The sequence below is a fragment of the Cyanistes caeruleus genome, chromosome 19 (genome assembly GCF_971803275.1).
Source record: "Cyanistes caeruleus chromosome 19, bCyaCae1.hap1.1, whole genome shotgun sequence".
In the NCBI taxonomy this organism is placed as follows: domain Eukaryota; kingdom Metazoa; phylum Chordata; class Aves; order Passeriformes; family Paridae; genus Cyanistes; species Cyanistes caeruleus.
The window spans coordinates 5,333,179-5,357,570 of NC_141719.1; the positions used below are offsets into that span (position 1 = coordinate 5,333,179).

General features: G+C 45.7%; 2 protein-coding genes across 5 annotated transcripts; one reads left to right on the forward strand and one right to left on the reverse strand.

The window, feature by feature from the left end:
• Positions 1-194: 194 nt before the first annotated feature.
• Positions 195-16,857, reverse strand: NUP85 (nucleoporin 85). Of its 4 annotated transcripts, XM_086856807.1 has the most exons (21): positions 15,921-16,857; positions 13,920-15,127; positions 13,394-13,495; positions 10,993-11,086; positions 10,491-10,653; positions 10,055-10,125; positions 9,680-9,723; positions 8,993-9,062; positions 8,010-8,131; positions 7,559-7,693; positions 7,121-7,243; positions 6,663-6,794; positions 6,186-6,292; positions 5,828-5,911; positions 5,583-5,648; positions 4,952-5,103; positions 4,743-4,860; positions 3,325-3,425; positions 1,607-1,758; positions 943-1,029; positions 195-376 (listed from the first exon to the last, which is right to left on the reverse strand). In XM_086856807.1, exons 5-21 carry the CDS (start codon positions 10,541-10,543, stop codon positions 275-277), a joined length of 1,719 nt encoding a protein of 572 aa, XP_086712933.1. In that variant the 5' UTR covers positions 10,544-10,653; positions 10,993-11,086; positions 13,394-13,495; positions 13,920-15,127; positions 15,921-16,857; the 3' UTR covers positions 195-274. The 4 variants fall into 4 exon arrangements, with proteins under 4 accessions (XP_086712933.1, XP_086712932.1, XP_086712935.1 ...); XM_086856806.1 differs by lacking the exons at positions 13,394-13,495; positions 13,920-15,127; positions 15,921-16,857 and adding an exon at positions 11,341-11,592; XM_086856809.1 differs by lacking the exons at positions 13,394-13,495; positions 13,920-15,127; positions 15,921-16,857 and adding an exon at positions 11,177-11,353.
• A 147-nt stretch (positions 16,858-17,004) lies between these two features.
• Positions 17,005-24,001, forward strand: SUMO2 (small ubiquitin like modifier 2). The gene is made up of 4 exons (XM_086856824.1): positions 17,005-17,228; positions 18,587-18,718; positions 21,753-21,824; positions 23,310-24,001. Exons 1-4 carry the CDS (start codon positions 17,208-17,210, stop codon positions 23,370-23,372), a joined length of 288 nt encoding a protein of 95 aa, XP_086712950.1. The 5' UTR covers positions 17,005-17,207; the 3' UTR covers positions 23,373-24,001.
• The last annotated feature ends 391 nt before the right edge of the window (positions 24,002-24,392 follow it).

Below are 24,392 nucleotides of genomic sequence, written 5' to 3' on the forward strand. Positions count from 1 at the left end.
TTCAGTTCTGAGTGTTAGAGGCAAAGAAAATATAAAATCCAAGGAAAAGCTGTAGTGAGGCTTACTTCACCAGGGGAGGGCTGCCAGGCCAAGTTGGAACAAGCAGCTGTAACATATTGATGAAGCTCCTTCATAAAAGGTAAAAAGCACCTATGTAGTGTTTTTGGAAGACCAAAACAAATGACCAAGCAATCTGCAAAACGAAACATTTATTCTTAGAAAAAGTCAGTTTATGTACAGCAAGCCCCAGAGGAAGAGGAACACCCTGCAGTCTTCAAGACCCTTCCACAGTGCCTTCTTTGACAATGACTCGTGCGAGGTTCCGTGCAAGAGCAAGTCTCAGCATTTCCACTTTGGTTGTCTCAACGTCATCATCCTGGAAGGGAGCAGAGCCTGGGTTAGGGAACTGCACACAGCGATGAGCTGGTGACAGGGTCTGTCTTGAGGTTTGGAAAGTAAAGATGCAGGTCAGTGAGAGGTATTTACCTCTTACAGGGACCTCCTGAGAAGAGCAAAAGCTAAATTTCCTACTTAATAGCTCAACCCAAGACAGTACTGCCAAGCCTTTTCGTTCCCTGGATGCTGCAGGGCTTTTCACGTGCAGCAAATGGTTCCTGGAATGCTCAGAGCCAGGGCTGCTGGATGGCAACATCTCAGCTTTTCATTGCCAATATAATGTGCAACTATTTATCTTGGAAAAGCAGCATGGTCCGGTGCAAACTGTCAGAACATGAGAAGTAGAAGCACTCCTGCACTGAGTTTGTGACTACTTCAGTCTCTTGCTGATGCTTCATTTGACTACCTTGAACCCACTGTACCCAGTCTCTGGGACTTGGGTCCCTCTCTGATGCTCTCACTAGGAACATTAATGAGGAGTTTCCCTCCCTGACCCTTCCCACAGCCCTCCTGAATTCATCCAGTTGTGCTCAGAACTGGAGCTACCTGGAATTTCTGCTTATCTGGATTCCCTGCTGTCAGGTCTTCCAGGCATCGCATCAACTCATAAGTCTGCTCTGCTGAAAATATGACCTGTGGAAATCAAAGTATTTACTGAAAAAGATCAAGTCTAAAGACATCACATAGGCTAAGAAGATAATGCAATTGAAAGGAAGAGAATGCTTTTACACTCCCACAGATTCATTCTGACCCCTGAAATCACAGGATCCAAGGACAATTCAGGCTGGATGTGACTTTGGGAGGTCTCTAGTGCCACCTCCTGCATCAAGCAGGGTCAGCTATGAAGTCAGAGTGGCTGCTCTGGGTCTGAAATTGATGAATTGTCCTTTTCTTTATGGATCTTAAAGGAAAAACTGTGTTTAGAAGCAGGAAGCACTGGAACAATCTTCAAGCCAAGTACCCAAAGGAGCTGGATGCAGTGTGTGCTAAAAGTACCAGTGCAGATGAATTCTACTGCTGTTGTAACAGCAGAGAACCGAGGTAAGAGTCAATTTATCCCTTCCTTGGTCTCTGTGTGTTCCCACTACTGGCACACTTGGAACTGCCATGGATGGGTTCTGACAGGAGCAGGAAGTGGGGGGGTCACCACTTTCCCTTGTCAGGAAAAAAGGGCTCCTGGGGGGCTGTGTTGGTGTGAGCAGGACCTCACCTCCTTCTGCTCCAGCAGCGGGAGCGCGTCCGTGAGCAGCGTCATCCAGAAGGAGCAGGGGGCGATGTGAGCCGTCATCAGCGTCAGCAGCAGCCGTGCCGCCTCCGGGAACCGCTTCTCCCCATACAGCCGGTGGAACTCCCGGTACTTCCCTGCCATGGAGAGCGGGGAACGAGGCATCAGGGGCTGCTGGGCCTTGGGAGATCCCTCTGTTCCCACACAGCCCATAGCAGAATCACCCCCAACCAAAACGAGCCCAAAGCAGCCCAGTCTGGGGGACTGGGAATCTGGTGCATGAGGGAAGGTGACAACAGAGCCTCCCTGAAAGGGCAGCCAAACGCTGCTGCCTTTCTGGGTGAGCTTCAGGGTTTGCATCAACCTGGTCAGGGGCTGCTGCTGCCTCATGCTGGTGTCTGCAGGGGTACAATGCCCCAGTGGCTTAGAGTGCAGAGAGAATCTTCTTTTTGAGGTTACACAGTATCAGGTCTGAAAGGCTGCACCATCTTTCTTGGTTGTTTAAATGGAAACTGGAATCTCTGTTTATAGGGAAAGTTCTGCATTTGCTAAGAATTAGTGAGATCAATATCCAGCATGAGAGAAGTGGCTGAGATGGAAGTGGGGTTCATTCTGTATCCACTAGACTGTCACAATACTGGAAGTTAATGATTCCTATTCAGATTCACCTTGACTAATGCTTCAGCTAAAGGCAGAGACATGGGGAAGTTGTCTAGCCAAAGGTACATCTGATGTTCTAAAACCTAGAAGGAAAAAAAACCCAGGCAGACATATTTTCAGGCCTTTCAGGATTATTTAGAAAGAACAGAAAGGGAAATGGCACCTCTGGGGCTGACAGTTACCAGATGATGCTGGGCAAAGCTGAGGGATTACCAATTTGTAAATCATGTTTAGTTTCTAGATGTAATTCAGGATAAGTTTTAACGAAGGAAATTTAGTTCCTAATTTTGCAAGCTGGACCAAGTGGAAATAGATAAAACTCATGCTCACCCTCCCTATAAGGGTGGCATCAGGTAGAGGGGTGTCAGTCCAATACTGACAGCCATTCCAAATTTCTATCAGATTCTGGCCCCTGAAATTGAGATTCCTGACTCACAGCATCAGAGAAATGAATTTCCTGTTTTGGTCCATTAATCAAAGGCCACAGAGCAGCTGCAGGGGCAGGTTACCACAGCCTGCCTTGTGCCAGGCAGGAGAAGGAAGCTGTGGTACCTGAAGGAAATGAACTGGAGGCCCTCATTGTCTCTTGGCACAAGTGCTCAGTTAGAGGGCAGGGAAGGCTCTTGTTCCTGTGAGCTTGACTGGCACACTGAACCACACACACTGGAGACTTTGGAGAACTTGGTGAAATTATAACAAGGTCAATATAACTTAAAACAGTGGATTACTCTTCCAATGAACCCCCTAAGGTAGCATTTGCTAGTATTTCAGAGCCTCTCAAGATAGTGATACAGTCTGGAAAAAGAAGGAAGGGGAAGTTCAGAGTATCAGGACTTGGGCCCGTCCTGCTCAGAACAGAGCAGGAACCTGGTGTGAGGGCAGTGGTAAAGGCCACCCCTGGCACAAACTGCATCCCAAACCACATTCACCATTTGCTTTCCCCTTATCACTAAACCAGGTAACCACTAAACCAAGCATAAATCCAAGTAATTTCATGGAGTTCTCCATAAAAGACCACTATGGACACTGTAGGCAGCTCTCACCAAGGAATGTGAGGCGGTCACTGAGCAGCATGGACGGGCCCAGATTGTCAATGAGGTCCAGGTCAGAGAAACACCCCCTTTCACAATAGTCCTTAAGGAATCTGGGGAGAAAGCAGAACACAACTAAAGTTTAGAAAGGAAGACATCATCCACATCCATTCTGTACCTCCTAATCCCTTCCCAGAAAACTTGACTGTACAGCTCAGTTCCATCTTATTCAACCTCCCCAAGGGTTTCAGAAGTTGTCAAACATTACCTGGAAGTGGCCAAAGAACTAGCAATATACATTTAACAGACACTTCATTGATTCTACTGCATTCTGTGGTAGTTGAGATCTATTTTTTAAAAGGAGCAAGTGAAAGAAGGCAGGCAGGAAACTGAGGCTGGTGGATGCATAAGTAACACTCCCAGATCATAACAGAAGCTCTGTTTTTCTGCTGTGTAAAAACGTTGATAAGCAGCAGGAAGAAAAACAATGCTTAAAGCTTTTCATCTGTTATGTCACAGCCTCCATTATGCTGCTTTCTGCAGAGCTGCTTCCTGTGATTTTTTTTCCATCCTTCTGTTGAAGGAAATGTAACGATTCCCACTCCTTCAAACAACAAACAAAAAAACCCCCCAAACCTCAGACTAGCAATCTCTTACCACTCCTTTTTCCAGTGTTGAAGACAGAGTGTTGCCTGCCCCCTTACCCAAAGTGTAATTTCAAAATAATATTCTTAACTATGCAATGACTGGTCTCTGCCTATTTGCACTTAGCAAAACCCACACAACATGGATTGTTAAAGATTACAAAGCATAAAGAATTGCCAGAGTTTTTGCTGAGGCAAAAGCCAACCCATGTCCTCCTTTTGATAACAATCCTCCCACTGCAGAAAAGGTCAAGAATTTTGAGAGGCTCATACAAAGCCAGGGACATGATAAAACCACTCCTTGATGCAAATTTTTAATAGAAGCAGTGAGAGTTTCAGCAGGAATGGTGAAGTGACTCCCACTGACTTGTTTGGAGGTTGTGAGGTGAACTTGATTATAAATAATCCGCTGAATAAATCACAGGTAGGGATTATCCTGCACCCAAATCAGCCCCCTGGGTCACTGTCCGGCCCATCAGACAGCTCTGTCACAGCAAGTGAAGGACAGAGGACAGAAGTTGTTAAAATAAATGTTTTTTCAAGGAAGGTCTAAGGGGGTTGGACTCTCAGATAAAGCCAATCTGTTTTGTCTCTAGATGTCAGGAAGGAAAACAACAGATAAGGCACAGCTGGGCGTACTGCAGGGGAGAGCACCTAGGGGTGTTGTTTTCTGATCCAGAAGAAGGTGCCTGGCCCCACCTGCAGTAGTGGGAGTTTTCCTGGCTCTTGACACAGCAGCCACCTTCCCTGACCCCCCCAGCCTGGGAGCTTCTGGCCCAGCCTCACCGGTCCGAGATGAGGGTGGCAAACGCCGCGTCCTTGGCTCGGATGCTCCAGGACAGGGCAGAGCCCAGGCGGTTGTTCCGCAGAGCCTTCATGGCCATGATCTTACAGATGCTGCGCACTTGGGGAGAGACACAGCAAAGGAAGGGAAGAATTAGTGTCAGTAGGTTCAGCTGGACCACTGCAAAACAGTGAGACTGAAAATGCACCACCTTGTTCGTGCATCTGCCTCTGCTCACAGATCCTCAGCACCTTGAGGGCCTTCTGCTCCGTGCTGAGCGGGATGCGCTCGATGTGCAGCTCCAGGTACACCCGGCCAAACTCCGGGCAGTGGTCAAAATAATCCACCCCCAGCTGCCACAGGCTGAAAGAGGGGAGAAATCACCACCATTCCAACCCTAGAAATCTTTAATGAGCACAACAGTAAAGCCCCAAGGAGAATCCTAGCCTGCATTAATAATTGCTAGCTCTGATTAACTTTGTATTCAGTCCTGAAATGGCTTTTCCTTTCTATCCCTGCCAGTTCCCTGTAATATAACTTTGGAATATCACAGTTTTTGGATTATGTGCAGCTCCTAAGAGCTTCAATGCAAGGCATTCTGCAAAATGGCAGGAGTGGCTGTCATGGCCCAGGTCATGAGGTGTGAGGGGCTCTAACAGAGCTTTTATCTCCATTCGGGAAGGGGAAAGTGCCAATCTTGTACAATCCCTTAGGGACACCTCTGCTGAAATTCTAACAGTGGCTGCTCTAAGTTTTGCCCTTTTACTTCATGAACATGCAGTTATTTGTTTTGACTGCCTCAGTCCAAGTCTGTTTATGAGCAATAAAACAAAAGTTGGTACCTGTGATGAGAGAAGAGTCCTGATGCATACTCCAGCAGGAGGAATTCACGCATATTTGAACCAAAACTGGGAAGAAAGAGAGAGAATATCCAGATATTATTATCTGCATCTCACTTGAAAAATCTGATGATTTTATTTCACAAGTACTGCCAACTTCTGCAGCATGTCTTCTTTTGGTGTTGTTTTTTTTTATCCTCTGGGCTATCATAATCAGCTTTATTCAAATAATGCAAATAAATACTTACTACAGATTGTGAGATTGCAGGAGTTTGCAGTGATCCAACAGGTCAGTCAGATGAGCCACAAACCACCAGTTACTCAGGACAATGCTGTGTTTGAAGCAAAAGAAAAAAATAAGCTGAACATTGCCAGGGACTGCATCAGATTTTCCACAGGCATTTCTTACCAATACCCAGCTCTGTTCCAGTCCAAGGACTGGCTGCAATGTCCCAGACCTAATGGAATACTTTTAATTGCTGCCAGCTTCATGTATTTTTGTTAAATTCTTTGCAAGGATGACTAGGGTTCTGTACCCATACCTCCCACCCAAATACACAGAAACACTACTGTAGAACTAGAGAATCAAAAACCTTAAAACTCAACCTGCATTCCTTGATCACTTGATGCATCTCAAATTCAAAGGCTGCCATTAAAATCATGTCCAGTGGCTCAGGGCTGTTCTCTCCACCCAGGAACAGGTCCATACTAGACTGTGGAATGAGATGACAACACGTGATAAATGCAGAAGCAAGACATTTGTTTGGATGTAACAGTTATTTTATGGGAAATAACAGGTCACAGAGGTTGAGCACATTAATAAAATGGAATTTTCCTCATTTTAGCATAAGGGAACTGGGAAAACAATCTGCAAGAACAAGACTGGCAATGTTATGACACTGAAAAGTGGGTTTTCAATAACTACCTGTCAACTTTATCATTCTCCCAGTCCTTTTACAAACTGCAGACAACATCTTACAGGCACATAGTTGCTGTGAGACTTTTCCCTAAGTTTTTCTTTAAGTGTAGTTACCCTTGCATGCTTGAAACAGTGGAGAATATTTGAATAATTGTGTTTTCTACCTGTGCATAGAACCGCAGCTCCATGGGCTTCACTGTTGGGTGGGAATACAGGAGCCGGGTGACCAGGAAGTGATACCATGTGGTCATGAGCTCCTTCTTCTCCAAAATGGCATCCTCGTCTCCCAGCAGGATCTAATGGGACAAAAACACAGGAGGAATGCTGCAGACTCAGCGATGGACACAGCTGCACTCCAGCTCTCCAGAGGCATTACTCCTGTTCTGCAAAGGTGAGGATTTATTCAAAATTACATAACAAAGATCTTTCTCACAGCCCAGTTTCCAAATCAGCCTTAGAGCCTCGGTCAGGGAGAGAAACCCATCTGCTGAGGCTCACAAATCATCAACAGAGGTCAGGAGACATATTAAAGTTACTTATGGCTACACTGAGCTCCTGAAAGTCACAAGGATGGATTCAATACTTCAGTCCAAAGTTTCCTTTGTTCCCAGCAAAAACACACCTTGCAGATGGACTCCATGTGGGGATTGGAAGCAAAAGTTCCATCCTGTAGATACCGCTGACATTCTTCGTGCCAGTGCTGCCACTTCAGCTCCAGCTCTGTCAGTGTCTGGGTGTTGCCAAGCTGAAGACAGGGAATAAAGAAATACAGGGAATAAAGGAAACACCAAGTCAAATCACACCAGGCTCTTGGGCCAGACTCACAGTCACTCCTGATAAAAGGCTAACCATGAGGCTGCCTGTCATCTTTCTATGTTGATTTGTCACCCAACAGACTTTTATCTGAATTGTTGGGGTTTTGGGCAATTCAAGAATACAGTTATTGTTATTGTAAAGGAGTAAGACTGAGATGTTCTAAAGGGGAACAAACTGTTACAGGGGACACAAAGGGGTGTCTTTTCCCAACAAACTGCATGAAAAAACACACTTTTGTACATACACTGGGCACAGGCATCTTCTTCATCAAGTCATCCAAGATTTTGTACATGTTCATGGATGTGGGATTGGCACTGGCTTCCTTGGAGAGCAGGTGCCGCGCTTCGTCCATCCGGCCTTGGAGCACAAAGACATCCACCTGCAAAAACCCCCTGTCCATGAGCTCCATGCTGGGCAAGATTATGGAACACTCAGGAAAGGGATCAGAGGGGTATTTGAACTTGTAATTCAGGCAAGGGAAGTGGAGTAAAATGTTTAAACTGTAGACACTGCTAATTCAAGTAACAGTGTACGGCTTGACTTGTATGGGTCATTAAGGATGAGGATGGGAATGGCTTCATCCTAAAGCCTACACAGGCAGACAGCAATGAGGTGTCATGTCCAGCAGGGAAGAGGAAAGAAAGCAAAGACATTAATTCCTTTTCTTTAAGAATCTTCCAGGTGGTGATACTCACCACATTCCAGAAGAGCTTGTGTTTGGATGGACTCTCACTGCTCAGAACTTCCCTGACCATGCTGTCCACGTCACACACGTGGAGCCGCACCCAGTCCAGGAGGCGCAGCAGGAGGGCCCCAGCTGTGCAGACAGATTTCCCCCTGTCAGTTCCCATTTTTGTTCCCAGACTGCTCTCACACATTTCACAACAGTTTGACATCACCAGATGAGATTTACTGACTGGATTTCTACCTGCCACCCCCAAATGACAGTTCCTTATGCAGAGAGGCCCTGGGAGCACCCAGCCTCTGATGGGTTTTCCTGTGGCAACACCATCCAGTAGAAAACCCAAACTTGAAGAAATAAAAAATTAGTGATCCAGATCATAAATCCTGCATTGTCAAGAGACAAACATAATATTTCTCTTTATTTTAGCGTCATTTCATTATTACTAACTGAATATGAGGAAGAAATTTGGCACTAAGTGATTAATTTAGATTAAGTATTCTATAATTTGTGAATCTCTCCTGAATTCTGGGACTGTGTAAAAGTAGCACATTTGTTTGCATAATATGATTTCCTTCAAAAATTATTTCCTACTTTAAAATGCCAATGTAAACAGACTGACTTCAACCTAAAAGAGTTGTATCAGAGCTGTGTAAATGTCAATGAGCATTGACACATTTGATGCTTAAAAAAATGTTTAAGCTTATAAATAAAATAGATTGGCAACAACTTTTGGTAACCCTCCTCTTCATAACCTTTCTGACAAAGAAACAATTTAAATCAGAGTAAGAGAAAAAAGTAAAAAGCAAATTGAATAGCTTGACATAATTCAATATTAAGAAGACAATTAACTGAGGCAGAAGGAGTATTAAAAGGCTTATTGACACTCTGCATATCTCTAAAACATTAAACTACGACACAGTGAATGTGCTTAAACAAATAAATATGCAAAGAAGAAACCCTTCAGTCTTTACACCAGGAAAGTTCATGGCTCACCTGTAGCTGCTTCAACAAACAGAATCTCACACAGGTTCCAGATCAGCTCCATTGCAGAGAGAATGGAAACCTGAAGGAAAGCAGGGCCAAGTTTCAGAGCTAGTCATTATTCCAGTTGGGTTTTTTAACCACAGAAAGGCATCTGCTGTCCACAGCAATCAGTTTTAACAGAGAAAGATCATACTGACGTTTCAGAGATAAAAATTAAAAGACACAGGTGACAATTTCACACTTTTTTTGTGTCAGAAAACACTGACACCGTGTAACGAAATGCAGCAATAATCTGTCACCAGTGAGCAACCTAACTGGTCTTATTTTCAGCCCTTCTGCACTTTTAAGACTCAAAACAAACATCAAAGGAAGAAAGAACAGCCAATGAAGCAACATCACTGCAGCTGATAGGATAAAACTGGTCTGAGCACTCTGCTCTTCCCAGCACACTCCCACAGATCTGACAGCTCACCATGAACACCCAGAGGCTGCTACAAGGCTCAGATGCAGCTGATTGGAATCTGAGAGTTTGAGGTGAAACACCACACAGCAAGTCTGAAACTTTTCTTGTCAGCTTTGGTCATGAACTGAATCCCATATATAAGGCAGAGTTAAATCTGAAGTGCTTCATGTCTCAGTGATGGCCTGGTGAATCTGCCAGTAATCCACATTCAACCTGACAGGACTGCGGATTACCTGAGTGCTGTACTGGCCTTGCAGGGCAGGGTCCCGGGTTGAAACTGAGGGAAAAACAAGTAAAGTTAAAGAGCAACATATTTACCTTTGACAGTCCCTTCTGAGCTTTGAGAGCTTTCCATATATCTGCCACATGAGATACAAAAAGACTTCAAGTCCCCAGAAAATCAGTTATAATACAGTGGGAAAAAAACAGTCCCTGACCAGATTTACAAACCAACTTGGAAATCTCCAGCATGGAAACAGAATCTTGGTAATTACTGAAACCTACACATGCTATTGTACAGTAGTTGCAATAAGTTATCATTACAGTCCTACTTTAATAATTGCAACTGGTGTTTCCTTTTCCTGCAATAAGAGAACAAACAAACTTACTAGCTGCCTGGTGCATGTCCTCCATGCAGGCTCTTATCACTGACCGGTAGTTTTTGCTCACTTGAATCAATCTGCCAAATACAAAAAGACTTTGGTTGGAGGGAGCTGTTGGAGTTTCACTGTTATTCCCCCTAAAACCTTGCAAGTTTCTTTGCAGCAGCAACTCCCAGTATCTGGGTGGATCCAGCTGGAATCACTGAGACCGTGCCATACTCTACCAGGTAACGGTTATTGGAAGGATCTGAGCCTTGATTTGTAAAAGCCCCCCAACAAGGTCATTTTATCTGCCCCGCTGCTGATTGCAGAGCTGGTAAAAGCAGCCTGGCCAGCGGCACTTGCCTCACCGGAGGCGTTTCTCAGCCCTTGGCGTTGGCCCCGGGCGGGAGAAGGGGCAGCGGGTGCCTCCCACCCACACCCACCCTGCCCATCTACTCACTGCGCCTTCCGCGACTTCCCCGCCAGCTCCTCCTCGCTCCGCTGCAGCCCCATGAAAATCCCGTGCGACTCGTTGAAGAGTTTCCGCAGGGTCTGGATGTAAATGTCCTGATCCCTGCGGACCACGAAGACTCGGGAGGAGCTCGGCACTCCATCCCCGGTACCTGCAAGAGAGCCCGTCAGCGCCCGGGCAGCAGCGCCCGCCCTGCCCTCACCCCAGGAGCGGGACAGGCATCGGGAGCGGGACGGGCATCGGGAGCGGGACGGGCATCGGGAGCGGGACGGGCATCGGGAGCGGGACGGGCATCGGGAGCGGGACAGGCATCGGGAGCGGGACAGGCATCGGGAGCGGGACAGGCATCGGGAGCGGGACAGGCATCGGGAGCGGGACGGGCATCGGGAGCGGGACGGGCATCGGGAACGGGACAGGCATCGGGAGCGGGACAGGCATCGGGAGCGGGACGGGCATCGGGAACGGGACAGGCATCGGGAGCGGGACCCACCTGCGCGGCCGAAGAGGGTCTCGCACACCAGCACCTCCGCGGGGCCCCAGGCGAAGCAGAGCTGCCGGGCCGACGGGTCCGCGCCCGGCACCACCTGTGGGGGGACGGTGTGTGTCAGCGGCGCCCCACCGTTCTGCCCATGGCCCCGCACCCCCCGGCCTTGCCCCGCCCGCCCATCCCGCACCACGAGCGGCGGCTCCGTGTCCAGCTCGTCCATGGCGGCGGCCGCGCTGCTCCCGCTCCCGCCCGCCGCGGCTCCGGAGGCCCCTCCGGGCTGCCCGCGCCGCCGCCTGCGCGCCCCGAGCTCCGCGCCCGGCCTGGCAGCTCCTGCCCCGCCGGAGCCGCCGCCCGGGGACGGGAAGGGACGGGGCGGGACCGCGAACCTCCGCCGGTTTGGGGCAGGCACCAGCGTTCGCCCCGGAAGCGCCGCCCGTTCCCGAGGCCCCGCCGGGGCGGGACGGGCCCCGCTCCGCCCCCGCCCGAGCCGCCGTCTCTGAGGGCCGGGGCGGGCGGCGGCTGCTCTGCGGGATGGGGGCGGACGGACGGATGGATGGATGGCAGGCACCGCATCACAATCTGCTTCATTTTCTTGTCAGGACGGATTCAGTGCTGGATGGGAGCATTGCTGGCTCTGGGTGTGTAGTGCAGTGATGTAGTTGGTCAGTCAGGATTCAAAGATTCACCAAATGGGTCAGGTTGGGAGGACCACAAACTCGGGTCCAAACTCCCTGCTCCAGCAGGCTCATCCCAGAGCACATGGCACTGGATTGTGTCCAGACAGTTCTGGAATATCTCCAGTGAGGGAGACCCTGTCTGATCTGTGCACAGTCACTCACACTGTGTTGTTTTTCATGCTCACTTCATTGACTGATTGTTGTATAACAACACAGCATAGTGTCTGTCAAACAGATGCAGGTAGAGAAGCCTCTGGGATGTTGAAGGTGACGCTCTCTGTAGCTCTTGGGCATTGATAAAGCTGACAAATCAAATTATGTGCTCTAACCAGAGTGAGATGCCTGCAGGTTGGGGAAGGATGAAGCAGGATTGCAGCAGCAGGAAGATCTGCCACTGTGCTTCACTCACTCACTCACTCACTCACTCACTCACTCTCACTCACTCAGGGTTCAGGAGGAGGTTGATATTCCCTGGACATTGGGCTGAGGTGCCTTTTGAGTCTGCAGGAGGCTCATCACATTTCTGTTAACGCTAGGAGCTCACCTACTATGGCATTCAACTCCATAACCTGGTGTGATAAAACTAATGGCATCCTGTTCCTCTCCTTCCATTCTGCTCTCCTTCCCACTTCTGCGTACTCCTCATTTTTTGCCTGTGCTAACCAATAACCAAGTTCTTCAGCAATACACTTTTTAAGACAAGTATTAGCAATGCTGCTTTGGTCTCACAGCTGGAACCAGTCACTCTTAGGCTCGTGCCTTCCCAGGACATTCATTAAAACTTAACTTTTCAAGATACCATAAATCATTTGCTGTCCTCATATGACAAATGCAGTAACACTCCCTGGCTAAATTGCCCTTTTTTACTTATCAGCTGCTGCATCCATCATTTCCAATAAAAATAAAGCCAGCAGTTATCTCTGGGAAGAGCATGTCATGTAACTAGTCATGCTGAGAAAAGGAAGTGGTGTCTGTTCAGGTCAGAAAGAATGAACTTTTGCAGGTAGAACAAATTAAATACTCAGAAAGCTGCTTGAGAAACTGAAGACTCATCAGTTTTAAACCCCTCACCGTTTATCATGGGTAAGGGTCTGTGTTTTGTTATTTGAGGATGTGCCTGTATTTGAATCTCTGCTGTACAAAGCCAAATTCACCTATTGTCTTACACAATGGTGCTGCTCTGTGCTGCAGACTTCTGAGGATGTTAGTGGGCATTCCTACATCCAAAATACCATTCCACACATCACTAAAAGGCTCTAGATGCAAATCAAAACTGGGTATCTGAAAACCCAGGAGTATGAAGCCTCCTGCCACTGTTCCTCAAGGCTAGGGCACTGCTTTTATAACTGCAGCACTTTCTTGTGAGTGGCAGAATATATTTAGAATATCCATGTAACACTGTGTAGGGATCCACCATGTAGGAGGTGGATCTAGGAGTGGGACAGTGTCCTCTGCTGCTCCCAGGTCCATCTGTGTAAAGAGACACTGAAAGCTGGAACTCTTTGATCTTCTCCTGCTGTCTCTTGGCACACAGTGTCCACTTTGCTCACTCCCTAAAGTGTCAGTGGTTTTTCATATCCGCAGCATCTGTTGTTCTTAAATGGATGATGCCTGGGGAAATCATCTCGGGAAAGGTGAGTTTTAGTATGAAATCTTGACATCTTTTAGTCCTCTTAAACACTGGCTGAAGCTCTGCTCATATTTAGAAAGGAAACCTTCCCGCTCACCTCTCAGGGCTTCTGAACATCTCCAGTCCATATCATTGAGCAGAACTGGGAATTTCCATTCAGTGCAGAACTTCACTGTTCAGAAAGGCTTTGGAATATGGGCTGTGGGACCAGAAAGGAAAGCAAAGAGAAATTGTGTGGTTTACAGTCAGGAGGGAAAAAAAAAAAAAAAAAGGTCTGATGAGGATAGGAGTTACTACGTTGTGGACTAGGAGATTTGGAAGCTATTTGGGGAACAGACGGAATGATCAGCATCATGAACAGGGAAGGAACAGCACCGGCAGGGCTGTAGGCAAAAGGTATTTTCTATTCCCAGGGCTAAGAAAGAATTAATGAAGAGCAAAGCCTGAGTAAAGCACTCAGACCTGCAGGATCTGATCCAGTAACCAGACACACTTGTTTACACCTCCAAATTACTGTTTGCTTTCAGTTCTTGCTTTGGACTCGGTGCAAAATAACAGTCAGTTCTAAAGGGACTGGAGTTGGCTTTGTAGGCTAACATTTGCTGATGTGCAGGAGCACACACCTGCCTGTAGCTGCTTTGGTGTCAAAAAACTTAGTGTTTTAAAATCCCAGTGTGAAGTGCATATATATGGAATGACTGTGTTCCCTGCCCTCTTCATCAGAGGGTGGAGAATTAGGCCAAAGATCTCTGCAAAATCTAGATTTCTTCCTTATAAACCTGTACAAGAATGAAAAAAGCATGGAAATATTTTAAGAAACAACACATGGAATTTTTTTCTCCCAGAGATGGAATTTCTCAGGAATTCTCACTGTGACACTTCCCCATTCACTTCCCTTCAGCTTGGTGCATTAAAGAGGAGGAGCTCAGAGGGACAAAAAGCTTTGCTTTGCTCCCCTCTGCTGCAGCTCGGGCCCTGCAGGAGAGGGGCCTTTGTAGTTCTCAGTGGGCTTCTCCCCCTGCTGCTTGCTCCCAGTGCTGCCGTCTGGCCAGTTCCTTTGCAGGTTTTAGCACTGATTATTGTCAGCTCCAGCTTCTCAGAGTTTCCTCTGTTGCTATGTAAAAAGAACAGAGATGAGGTTTGTAGAAACCTGTTCTGTGATTTGGGATCTGTGTGATTGGTGGTGAGACGAGTGCTGGTGCCGTTTTCAGCCTTTCTGAGAATGTCTAAGTCCCATATGTTCTCATAAATTCTACAGTATTTTCCTGTCTTTTTTAGCACATTTGTTCTAGTTGTGATGCTGCCTTAATGTGTGTCTCACTTGACACGATTCCTGCCTTCAGTTCTTTCATGCCACGCTCAGGCCTTGGCCAGTTTCATTCTACTTCCCCAAAAAATCCTCCAACAGGCCTGTAGCAAAGGGATCTTCAAGGACGGAAGGGGAACAAAATACAACAGGATCCTCAAGCCCTTCCTCACACTTCTCTGTGATGTTGCATCATCTCTAAAAATAGAACTTAAGGTCCACTGGGAATCAGAACTCATCTTTTTGTTCTGTGAAGTACCCCATGGGTTTGGAGTTTTGCTTAAAAAAGCTATGGATGAGATAGAAGGGTGGGGATTAAGGTGCTTTGTTTCCTTGTTCTCACTAGTAGTTCTACTTCTTAGTGGTGATGATGGACTTGAGAAGGTCCAAACCAAGTTGCCCGTTGCTTTTCAGAGCTCAGATGAAAGAAGGGTATCATAGGAACCTGAGGAATCACACATGAAGGGCGATTTGGGTAGAAGCACATGGTCTTCCTCAGCCATGGTTCTTCTCACCTCCCAGTACCTTAAACAAACAGAAAAATAATAGCATGAGTAATTAAACACAGAGAAAACAGGCAGGATCAACTGATTGATCTTTGATGATAAATCAAGTAAATTGACACAAGTATAAGTGGAAACCAGAGCTAAAGAAGGATCTGAGTTGCAGTTACAATTTGAAACAGCATCTGTTGCCTTCTTGGGTCAAACTGAACACTTCAATGCCTGGAATTTTTTCAGAACAGACTCATTAAGACCCTTCAGGAGAGGTAAAATATTAAAACTAAAAGGTTCTATGAAATTCAAGGCTATATTTTGGACTACAAGGGATGATAAAAGGCTTCACTGCTCATGTTTTGTGGAAGCTCAGATGGCTGCCTGGGCCATCCTCCTACCTCAGGTTGGGCCATGGCTGTGCTATTTTCTCAACTGGGGACTTGGATACCAAGCTTTGGCTTCAGCTTCCTCTGAAGAGGAACACTGGTGTGTTACTCTTCTGCAATTTCCAGAAAATTGCAGTAAAAATCCAATCTGTGCTCAGAAGGAGGGAGCTGGAACGTGAAGTAACATGACAAAGGCAGAGGAGAGGGACCAGAACTGACAGTGAAAAGCAAGTCTGCAGCTCTGCCCAAAAGTGAAGTTTCTCTTCAGTCAATATCTCACTATGTGAGCAGTTTATTCTGGACAAGGAATATCTCTGAAATGGTGCAGAAAGTTTTGTCCTGCCAGGAGCAGGGGTGTGTGACCACACAGCCACCTTTGTATCACAACCCAGAGTGTTCCCACACAGCGCAGCACCAGTGCAGAGCGATGCCCACCTGGAAAATCCATCTCTGGGGGATTGACAGGGATCATTTTGTGGTGTTTCTTTTCCATCTACGTGATGTAGAGAAGCATTTGGCAGATGATGGTGGCAAGTGTAATGCTGATGAAAAAAGGCGCAGGAACTGTTTTGTGTGAACCTGTGAAATCTCTGGAGATTTTCCTCCTCCCTTCCATTGGAATGAATCTTAAGAAATCAAGTAATTGATTTATGTAGTGTAATTCATGTAGTTTAATTTTTGGGGTGCTGCAGGTGCTCAGTTCCCTCAGACATGGCATCTCAACCAGGACAACTCGCCTTCACATGGACAGCTCAAGGTTTTGGGGGGGCAGCCACACCATCAGTGTCCTCCACAACACAGCGAGGGGCACAAACAGGAGCGAGAGATTTGATAAGGCAGAGACAAGGGGAGATCACAGAATCACAGGATCAATGAGGTCAGAAAAGGCCTCTGAGATCAGCAAGTTCAACCTACGCCCCAACATCACCTTGTCAACCAGACCATGGCACTGAATGCCACGTCCACTCTTCCCCTAAACAGCCCCAGGGACAGGGACTCCACCACGTCCCTTGGCTGCCCTTTCGGTCGGGCTGGGGGTAGTCACGGGAAGGTGTGTGCGAAGAACGCCGTGTGAGGCACTGAGGGGGCACTGAGGGGGCACTGAGGGGGCACTGAGGGGGCACTGAGGGGGCACTGAGGGGGCACTGAGGGGGCACTGAGGGGGCTGTGGCGGGCGGCCCGGCGGCTTTGAGATTTGAGGGGGCCAAGGATGCTGAGGAGGGCTAGGGGAAGGTGTGTCCGGGAAGGGCGCGGTGTGAGGCGCCGTGCGGGACGCTGAAGGCGGCCCAGCGGCCATTTTGCGAAGGACAATGCCCGCCGCGCGGGGCGGAGCGGAAGCGCGCGCACGCAGCGCGGCCGCGGGCGCGCGCGCCCCTCCCCTCCCGCCGCCGCCGCGTTATGTAACGGCCGCGGGGCGCGCGCGCGCTCCCTCCGCCCCCCCTCCCTCCCGCCTCATCCCCCCGCCCGGCCCTGGCTCCGCCCCCTCCCCGCGCGCCGGGGCCCAATGGGCGGCGGGAACGCGCCCGGGGGGGAGGGGAGAGCGCGGCGGGTGCGCGCACGCACGGGGCAAGGCGCGGCCCCGCGGCTGTGCGTGCGCGCTCCCGGCCCCCCCCGCCTTCCCCTCTCTCTGTGTCCCTCTCTCTCCCTCTCTCCGCCGCGCTCGGCCGGCTCTGCCCCCCCCTTTGTGCGCGCTCCGAGCCGCCCCCGCATCGCCGACTCGCCATGGCCGACGAGAAGCCCAAGGTGAGGCCGCCGCGCTCCGCAGCTCCCGCCGCCGCGCTCGGCCCCTCAGGCGGCGGCTCCGGCCCGCAGCCCCCGCGCCGCCTTTGCGCGCCATTTTCCTGCGCGGGTGGGGGGGGGGCCGAGGCCGCGGCTCCCGGGGCGGGCGGGGGATCCCCGGGGAGAGGGGGAGCGAACGCGGGCTGCCTTCCCGCCCTCCGCGGGGAGAGAGGCAGGTCTGGAGGCGGTTTTTGCTGCTTTCCTCCTCCTCCTCCGCGGCCGCAGCATCCCCGCCGGCCGCCTCGGCAGCCGCTTCCTTCCCGGTCCCCGCACGGCTCCGGCCCCTTTGTGCCGCTTCTAGCCCCGCTCGGGCCGGGGGGGCCGCGGGGGCTCAGCTCCGCTCCGCACGGCAGGAATTAACAGAGGCCACCGCCGGGGGGTTGGCTTTTTTTTTTTTTTCCTCTTTTTTTTTTTTTTTTTTTCCCTCCTTCCTCACCCCTCCTTCCTTTTTTTTTTTTTTTTTTTTTTTTTTTTTTCTCTCTCTCCCCCACACGATTTTTAAACCGAGCTCGAAGTGGCGGAGGGCGCGGGGCCGCGCGCGGGCTGACACATGGCGAGACCCAGCTCCCAGAAAGGAGGGAAAACAAAGCTGGAATGGGGGTGCCGGGCACCCCCGGAGCGGGATAGCCCCGATCCCCGTCCCTCTGCCCTGAGGCCCGGCCTGAACACGAGGAACCTAGCTGGAAGTTGATCCCCTGCAGTTTTTCTCTCTTGAGAGGGTTGGGCTGCTTGATGTGGAGTTTTTTTAAAGGTTTTCTGAAGAAGAAGACTTGGGCCGCTTCAGGTTTTATCACCGTTTCAAATATAGCACTTTAAAGTGTCTGGAAAGTTTTTTTTTAATATGGACGTCAAACGGTAGGAAAAAGTTTGAGATGAAATCAGAAAGAGCCTTGCTGCTGGGATCACAGTTAAAACACAGTTCATCTATAGCAGATCATAGCTTTAACATAAGTAACTTAATTCAGTGGGAGCACTGATGTTGCATATTGTGCTTTTGATAGAAATAACTTTTTTTTTTTTTTTCAATCTGTTTTCAACGCCTGGCCTGGTAATTCTTCATTGTTAAATTTCCAGTCTGCAGAATGACAGCTAATACTAGATTTTTATTTTTTTTTTTTTTGTGGCTTTTTTCCTTTAAATTTTCAACTGAAAAATGCTGACCTTTATTCCCTAATTCAAGATTTCAAGTCAGTAAACAGCTTTAATATCTTTATTTCCTCCTTTTTAATAACCTGTTGCACTTCGGTAAAATGTTAACTTCTTGTTTCATACCTTTTTTAAAAAGTGTTGGTTATTTTTTTTTTCTTTTATTTCCTCCACAGGAAGGAGTGAAGACTGAAAACAATGACCACATTAATCTGAAGGTTGCAGGGCAAGATGGGTCTGTGGTGCAGTTTAAGATTAAGAGGCACACACCACTTAGTAAACTAATGAAAGCCTATTGTGAACGACAGGTATGATCTTAGGAGGGCTGTCTGGGAGAGACCTGCTATCCACAGGGATAGAGGAAGACAGTTAAAGTCTTAAAACTTAAACAAATAGGCAAAATGAACAGAAACTAACTGTGCTGTGGGAAGTGGATTGTCCTTGGGGTCTGTTACAGGGTGAACTGAGAGGGTTGTGACAGGAAATGGGTGAAATAAAGATCTGTTGTCATCTGTGAAATCTGCATTTATAGGTGGAGGCTTCTGGGAGGTAACTGCTACTCTACTGCTCCTAAATATTACTGTGGAAAGGGTGGGTTTGGGATGAACTTGGGGGAGAGAGAGTTAAGTGATAATCAGGGATTTTTATAGCTCTGAGTAACTTCTTGGACTGATCATTGACTTCTGATTTATTAGCTTAATTGTACTGAGATGAGAAGATACCCTGAGAAGGAGCTTGTACATTTAATGATGAGCTTTGTTTTTTCTCTTGTGGCCTGGTTGACAAATGAATCTTCTAAGAGACAAACACACCCCATGTATTTGCTGATGTGGTGGCAGCTGCAGCCAGTCTGCGAGACTGCAGGCACATTGCAAGTTTTAAAAACACCTGTTTGAGTAGAGCTATGGAGCTCTTCCTTCTGAAGCTCCTGACTAGGGAAATTTTGTCTCTGTTATTCTTGATATTTTTTACTAACTCTCTACCTTTAAAAAGTTCTAGCTCTACAAAAGTGTTCAGAATTTGTGAATTTTTAATTTTTTAAAAATGTAAATATTCAAGGATACTATTGCATACAATTAAGTCACTGTAAGAGATTGGTGCAGCTCTTTCATCACCAGGAAAAACCCCCTGTGATTCACTTCGAGAGTGGTAAAACCTCTTTGATTTACCCTGTGCCACAACAGAATAAGGATAAAGACAGGAAAAATTAGCTCTTGCTGAACATGTGAATATGTGCTTATGTGAGTGTTCTGGGTAGAAATTAGTGAATGTTGGAAGCTGTGAGTTTGTTTTTCCTATCTCAGTCCTACAAACTCTTGTTTTATTTTTTAAAACACTGTGTTGCTTTTTCCAGTCATAGAGTGCAGTTACAGCTGTCTCAGGGAATTTGAGGATTGGTTATTAGTCTATAAAGTCCTGGCATATAAAAATATTAAAAGTATCATTCATTCTATGTTAGTTTGAAACAAAGCATAAGTAAGATTCCAAATTGTCTTAGATTGCCAAAGTGTTCACTCTGCTTAAAGAAAAACAAAACCAAAGCCAGAAAAAAAAAAACAAAAAACAAAACAACAAAACCCAGGTATCAATTGGAGGAAAAAAAATCAGTAAGTATTGAGAATGGGACACATTTTTTCTGATCTCAGTTTCAAGGTAGTAATTATCCAAATATTTTTGTTGATGTGGATTTGTCTTTAGGTGCTTACCTCTGGAATTTTGCTTAAAAACATTTGTTCTGCGTGTCTCTAAAAGTTTGATTTTATTCATGTATTTATTTACCTAACTAGCTATATCCCAACTTAAATCCTTAAATTGTGGACTTTAGATTTAATTTTGGATAGCTGGTAGAGAACTTATCATCTATAAAGGAAGATAATTATGTGTTGTGTGTAGTAGATGTAAAATAGAAGTAACTAAACTTGAGTGATCTGTTGAGAAGATCAGGACTGTTTGTGATTATTTTAAGTGGTGAAAAAATTATCCATGGACCATACTTCATGTTTTGTGGACACTAAGCTCACCAAAGGACAATTTTTCAGTATATTTTCAGCTAACATTTATTTAGCTCACGAAGTTGTCATGAACCTGGAAACAAACAACACTCTGGGAATAGGAAATACATGTTTTAAGAAACACAGTGTCAGAGAAGAGGGCTCAAACCAAATGTGGCTGTGCAGAAATGTGTTGCTGCCATGAGACTGAGCCACACTTTCCTTAGACCAGATGATGTCCTGAGTGAACACTGCAGTGTCTTCATCGTGCTGGAGAAAGCATTTTGCTGCAAACCATAAAGTTAATAAAAAAAGTTTACTCACATTTATTGAAATATTTTTCCTGACAAATCTATTCCTTAGAAATAATTACTGCATTGTCTTCTGTTGTGTGTGACATCTGCTCTTGCCAGGCTGAATGAAGGCTTCTCTTCTAACTCAGAGATGCCAAAGCATGAGCCTGCAATCCATTGGATTGGCTTCAAAACCAGATTGGGCTCTTGGATATTTAGATACTCTGGAGAGAAGGGATAGAACTGGAAAGGAAGTTTGTATACCCAAATGTCACTGACCTCCTTTTGCAGAATGTGGGGTGCTGTAAAACACCTTGGAAAACTCACTGGTGACTTTGGAGCTGATATTATCAGTAGGAGAGGTTGTTTGTTACTCCTAAGTTACATTTTTCAGTCTGTTGGTTCAGGTGAGAATGAGAGATACTGTTCTAGGGATGGAAGAGGTCAGCAAAATGAATGTTGTGTAGAAATGCTTATCCAAAATACTGGCTAATTTCTGAAGTAGAAAATTCCTTTACTTTTTCCATCTGCATGGAAAAACTTCCGATACATTGGCTTCATTATAATAGGAATTGGAGGTCAAAAAATTACTCTTTCGTTTCTCTTTGCTTACTCTTTGCTGCTGCAGACTAATTTTGTTGTTTCATTTCTGGAAGAAATGTTATAGAATACATTTGTTTTTGGAGAAGATCGAAAAGGAGTGTTGAATGTCACTGTTGGACATTTGTTACCTAGTGTTGCACCTAGTTTTTAAGTGAATTACTCAAAAGCACAATAAACCTGCTGGCCTTTGGGGTGTAGCAGAAATGTCTTTATTTTAACTCAGTCAGTGGGGGCACTGTTGCTTCTCTTGAGTTGTTGGACACAATGCAGTGTTTAATACGAAACAGATTGCAGGAATTTGGAGTGAAATGCCTAAAAGTCAGGGCATGAAGGAAGGACAGAATCTCTGGTGGCTTTTAATGATGGTGCTGCAATTCAGTGACAAGTTCAAGAGTAAACTACTGAGTACTTTTACAGCAGATTCATTTCCCTTTGTATTGCTTCTCTTTGTCCAGGGGTTGTCAATGAGGCAAATCAGATTCCGGTTCGATGGGCAGCCAATTAATGAAACAGACACACCTGCACAGGTAAACAGCACAAGCAAGGATAAAGAATTACTTGAAATCTGCTGCAGGAGTTGATGCTTCTGTTTACTATCAAATACTTATGTAAATGTGTATATTACTGATAGAACTGGATTTTTTTTACCATTATTTTTCTGAAACTTGTTTAGGATAATTAGAAATGGAATCCAGGACTTTAGTGTTTTGAATAAAAAATCTGTATCACTCTAATAATAAAACAGAAAAAATCAGTACAGTGTACAGATGGTGAGTCCTGTAAAACTTTTGCTTTATTGATTCATGGCTCTGATGTAAGGATGTTAAGTTAAGAACTGAGTTTTTCTTGAAGCGATGGCTTTACTTTTTATATAAAAGCTTGCCAGGATGTTATCAGAGGGATCCTGTTTGCAAGCTTGCATTTGTAATACAAAAGTAATTTACGGTTTGTAATCTGAAGCTGTTTCAGCAGAATTGAATTAATATGGTGAAATTTGGGTTGTCTGTGTTTGAATGAAGGCCATTCCAAGAACAGAATGGATCCCTGTGGCTGTGGAGCGTTTTTTTGTCCTGCTCCATGGAGCTGTGTTTAATCAGCCTGACCAAGTGATAGTTTTATCTGCTGTTCAGAACCACTTGTAATGAAATAACAGATGTTAGTTTTTAGTTCTGAATTTTCCAAGCTGTTGCTTCGAAGATTGTGCCTTTTGTGGCCCCAGTCTATGCAACTTTTTAATTTCCACTGCTGATAATTGAGGCAACAGGATCATTTTTCTTTCCATCCATGTTTTGCTGAAGCTCAGAATCAGTCTGTTTGTAGCTGTGGTAAATGGCATAGACCAGTTTGATTTCCTGAGCAGCAACTGTGTCTATTTAGAAATACAGCTTGCATTAGTTACAGCAGCTCCTTCAGTTTTGGTACAGATTTTGTCAGTAGGTGCCATTAACATCCCAGAAATATCAACTGTAAAAATTAGGGTAACAAAAAAGAGAATTATATTAATGAAGTATTGTTACATGCAAAGTGTTTTAAAGTTTTTTGTGTTTGCTGATCCTTGGTTTTACTGCCTGATTGTGGAGAGGCCTTAATTCCAGTCAGCTTCCCCAGTGCTGTAGCCATTTGAGCAGCAGCAGCCAACTGGAATTGTGGCAATGTTCTAAGGTGAACTGAGGGAGTAAATAGGAGAACAAAGGTGCAATGGCAAAGCAGACAACAGAAATCAAATATAATAAATCTGTTTCTTAGGTGTCACACAGTGTACCTTGAAGTTAGTACAAGAATTCATTCTAGGTCAGCAGTTATCAATTGGCTTTTTTTTTCTATGAAGTTTTTTTGCTTTTGAGTTAGTGAGTTTTGTTAAATGTACAAAAGGGTGGTGGTGGAGTGGAGTGGGGCTTCTCTGGTTAAATTGTATAAAAAGTAAACATAAAGTCAGGAACTGTAAGAACGACCCAGACTGCTGTAGAAATGTGAGAAGAATTGAAAGCCCTTTTTTCTTTTTTCTTCTGTAGTTGGAAATGGAGGATGAAGATACAATTGATGTGTTCCAGCAGCAAACAGGAGGAGTTTATTAAAACAAACACACAGAAAAGAACCTGCTACTTTCCTCTCCAGAACTGTGCTCCCACAGGCAACACTTCACAATTAGAAAAATGAGACTTGGTTCAGCCACATCCTGACTACTGCAGTATAGTTTTCTCTCTTCTCTCTGATTTTTTTTTTCTTATTCCTTTTGTTGTACATAAAGTATCTGGTGATGTGCACAGACATAATGCATATTTTTTTTTAACTAAATGGCCAATGGTATGTTTTGATCAACATTTAATGGAGATGGGATGGGAAAACAAACTGGTTCTGTGAAAATGCCCCTCTCTCCGTTAGTGGCATGCTCCTTCTACTTTTACAGAATCACAGAATAAGCCGAGTTATCTTTATATTCCAGTAAGTTATTTTGCTCTCACTGTTCAAAAACAAAAACCTTGCGTACCTTGTTTGATTGGATAATTTCAATGTTTTTCTTTTATCATTGTAAAACCAAGGGCAATTTTATAACTTTTTTGTACGTAGCTGTTACATGTAGAGCAATCTCTGTCTAAGTAGGGGTAAATTACTCTTTAAAAAAAAAAGGAAAAAAAAAATCCTAGATAGTTTTCCCTTCAAGTAAAACGTCTTGTTGTTTAAATAAACTTCTTGTTTAAAATAACCAGTTTTCTTTCTTTTTCTGTGGAGTAACAGTACTCAGCATCTGTATTTCTTTCTCTGCAGCACTTTATGCCTCTCAAATCTCAGCTTTCTCTGTGGTAAGTAAGCATACTCCCCCTTGTCTAGGCAGAAGACTTGGAAAAGGAAAGGCTTCCTTGAGACTTATCAGTCAGCAGTTGAACTGGAAATTGAAGTCAGTTTTCTCTTATTTTGATTTCCTTTTTTTGTGAATGTTCTGCTAAGCCAAAACTGTTTGATTAGGCAAACTGCAAAATACTGAACTACTTGGTAATACCTTTGGGTTGAGCTCTTGTCAGTCTTTAATAGAAGCATCAATATTGTTGTTACAGTAGTTTATTTATGACTCTGTATTTGAGTGCTTATTGATGTAC

What these genes read in the sequence shown, in the direction of transcription:
- SUMO2 (XM_086856824.1), top strand. Translation starts at nt 17,208, where the DNA reads ATGGCCGACGAGAAGCCCAAG. An exon ending in TGGCCGACGAGAAGCCCAAG is followed by an intron (nt 17,229 to 18,586) that starts GTGAGGCCGCCG and finishes TTTCCTCCACAG; the next exon opens with GAAGGAGTGAAGACTGAAAA. An exon ending in AAGCCTATTGTGAACGACAG is followed by an intron (nt 18,719 to 21,752) that starts GTATGATCTTAG and finishes CTCTTTGTCCAG; the next exon opens with GGGTTGTCAATGAGGCAAAT.
- NUP85 (XM_086856806.1), bottom strand. Translation starts at nt 11,577, where the DNA reads ATGAAGCAGATTGTGATGCGGTGCCTGCCATCCATCCATCCGTCCGTC. An exon ending in GTTTGTTGAAGCAGCTACAG is followed by an intron (nt 8,132 to 8,992) that starts GTGAGCCATGAA and finishes CTGTCTGCACAG; the next exon opens with CTGGGGCCCTCCTGCTGCGC. An exon ending in CTGCAATCTCACAATCTGTA is followed by an intron (nt 5,649 to 5,827) that starts GTAAGTATTTAT and finishes CTTTCTTCCCAG; the next exon opens with TTTTGGTTCAAATATGCGTG.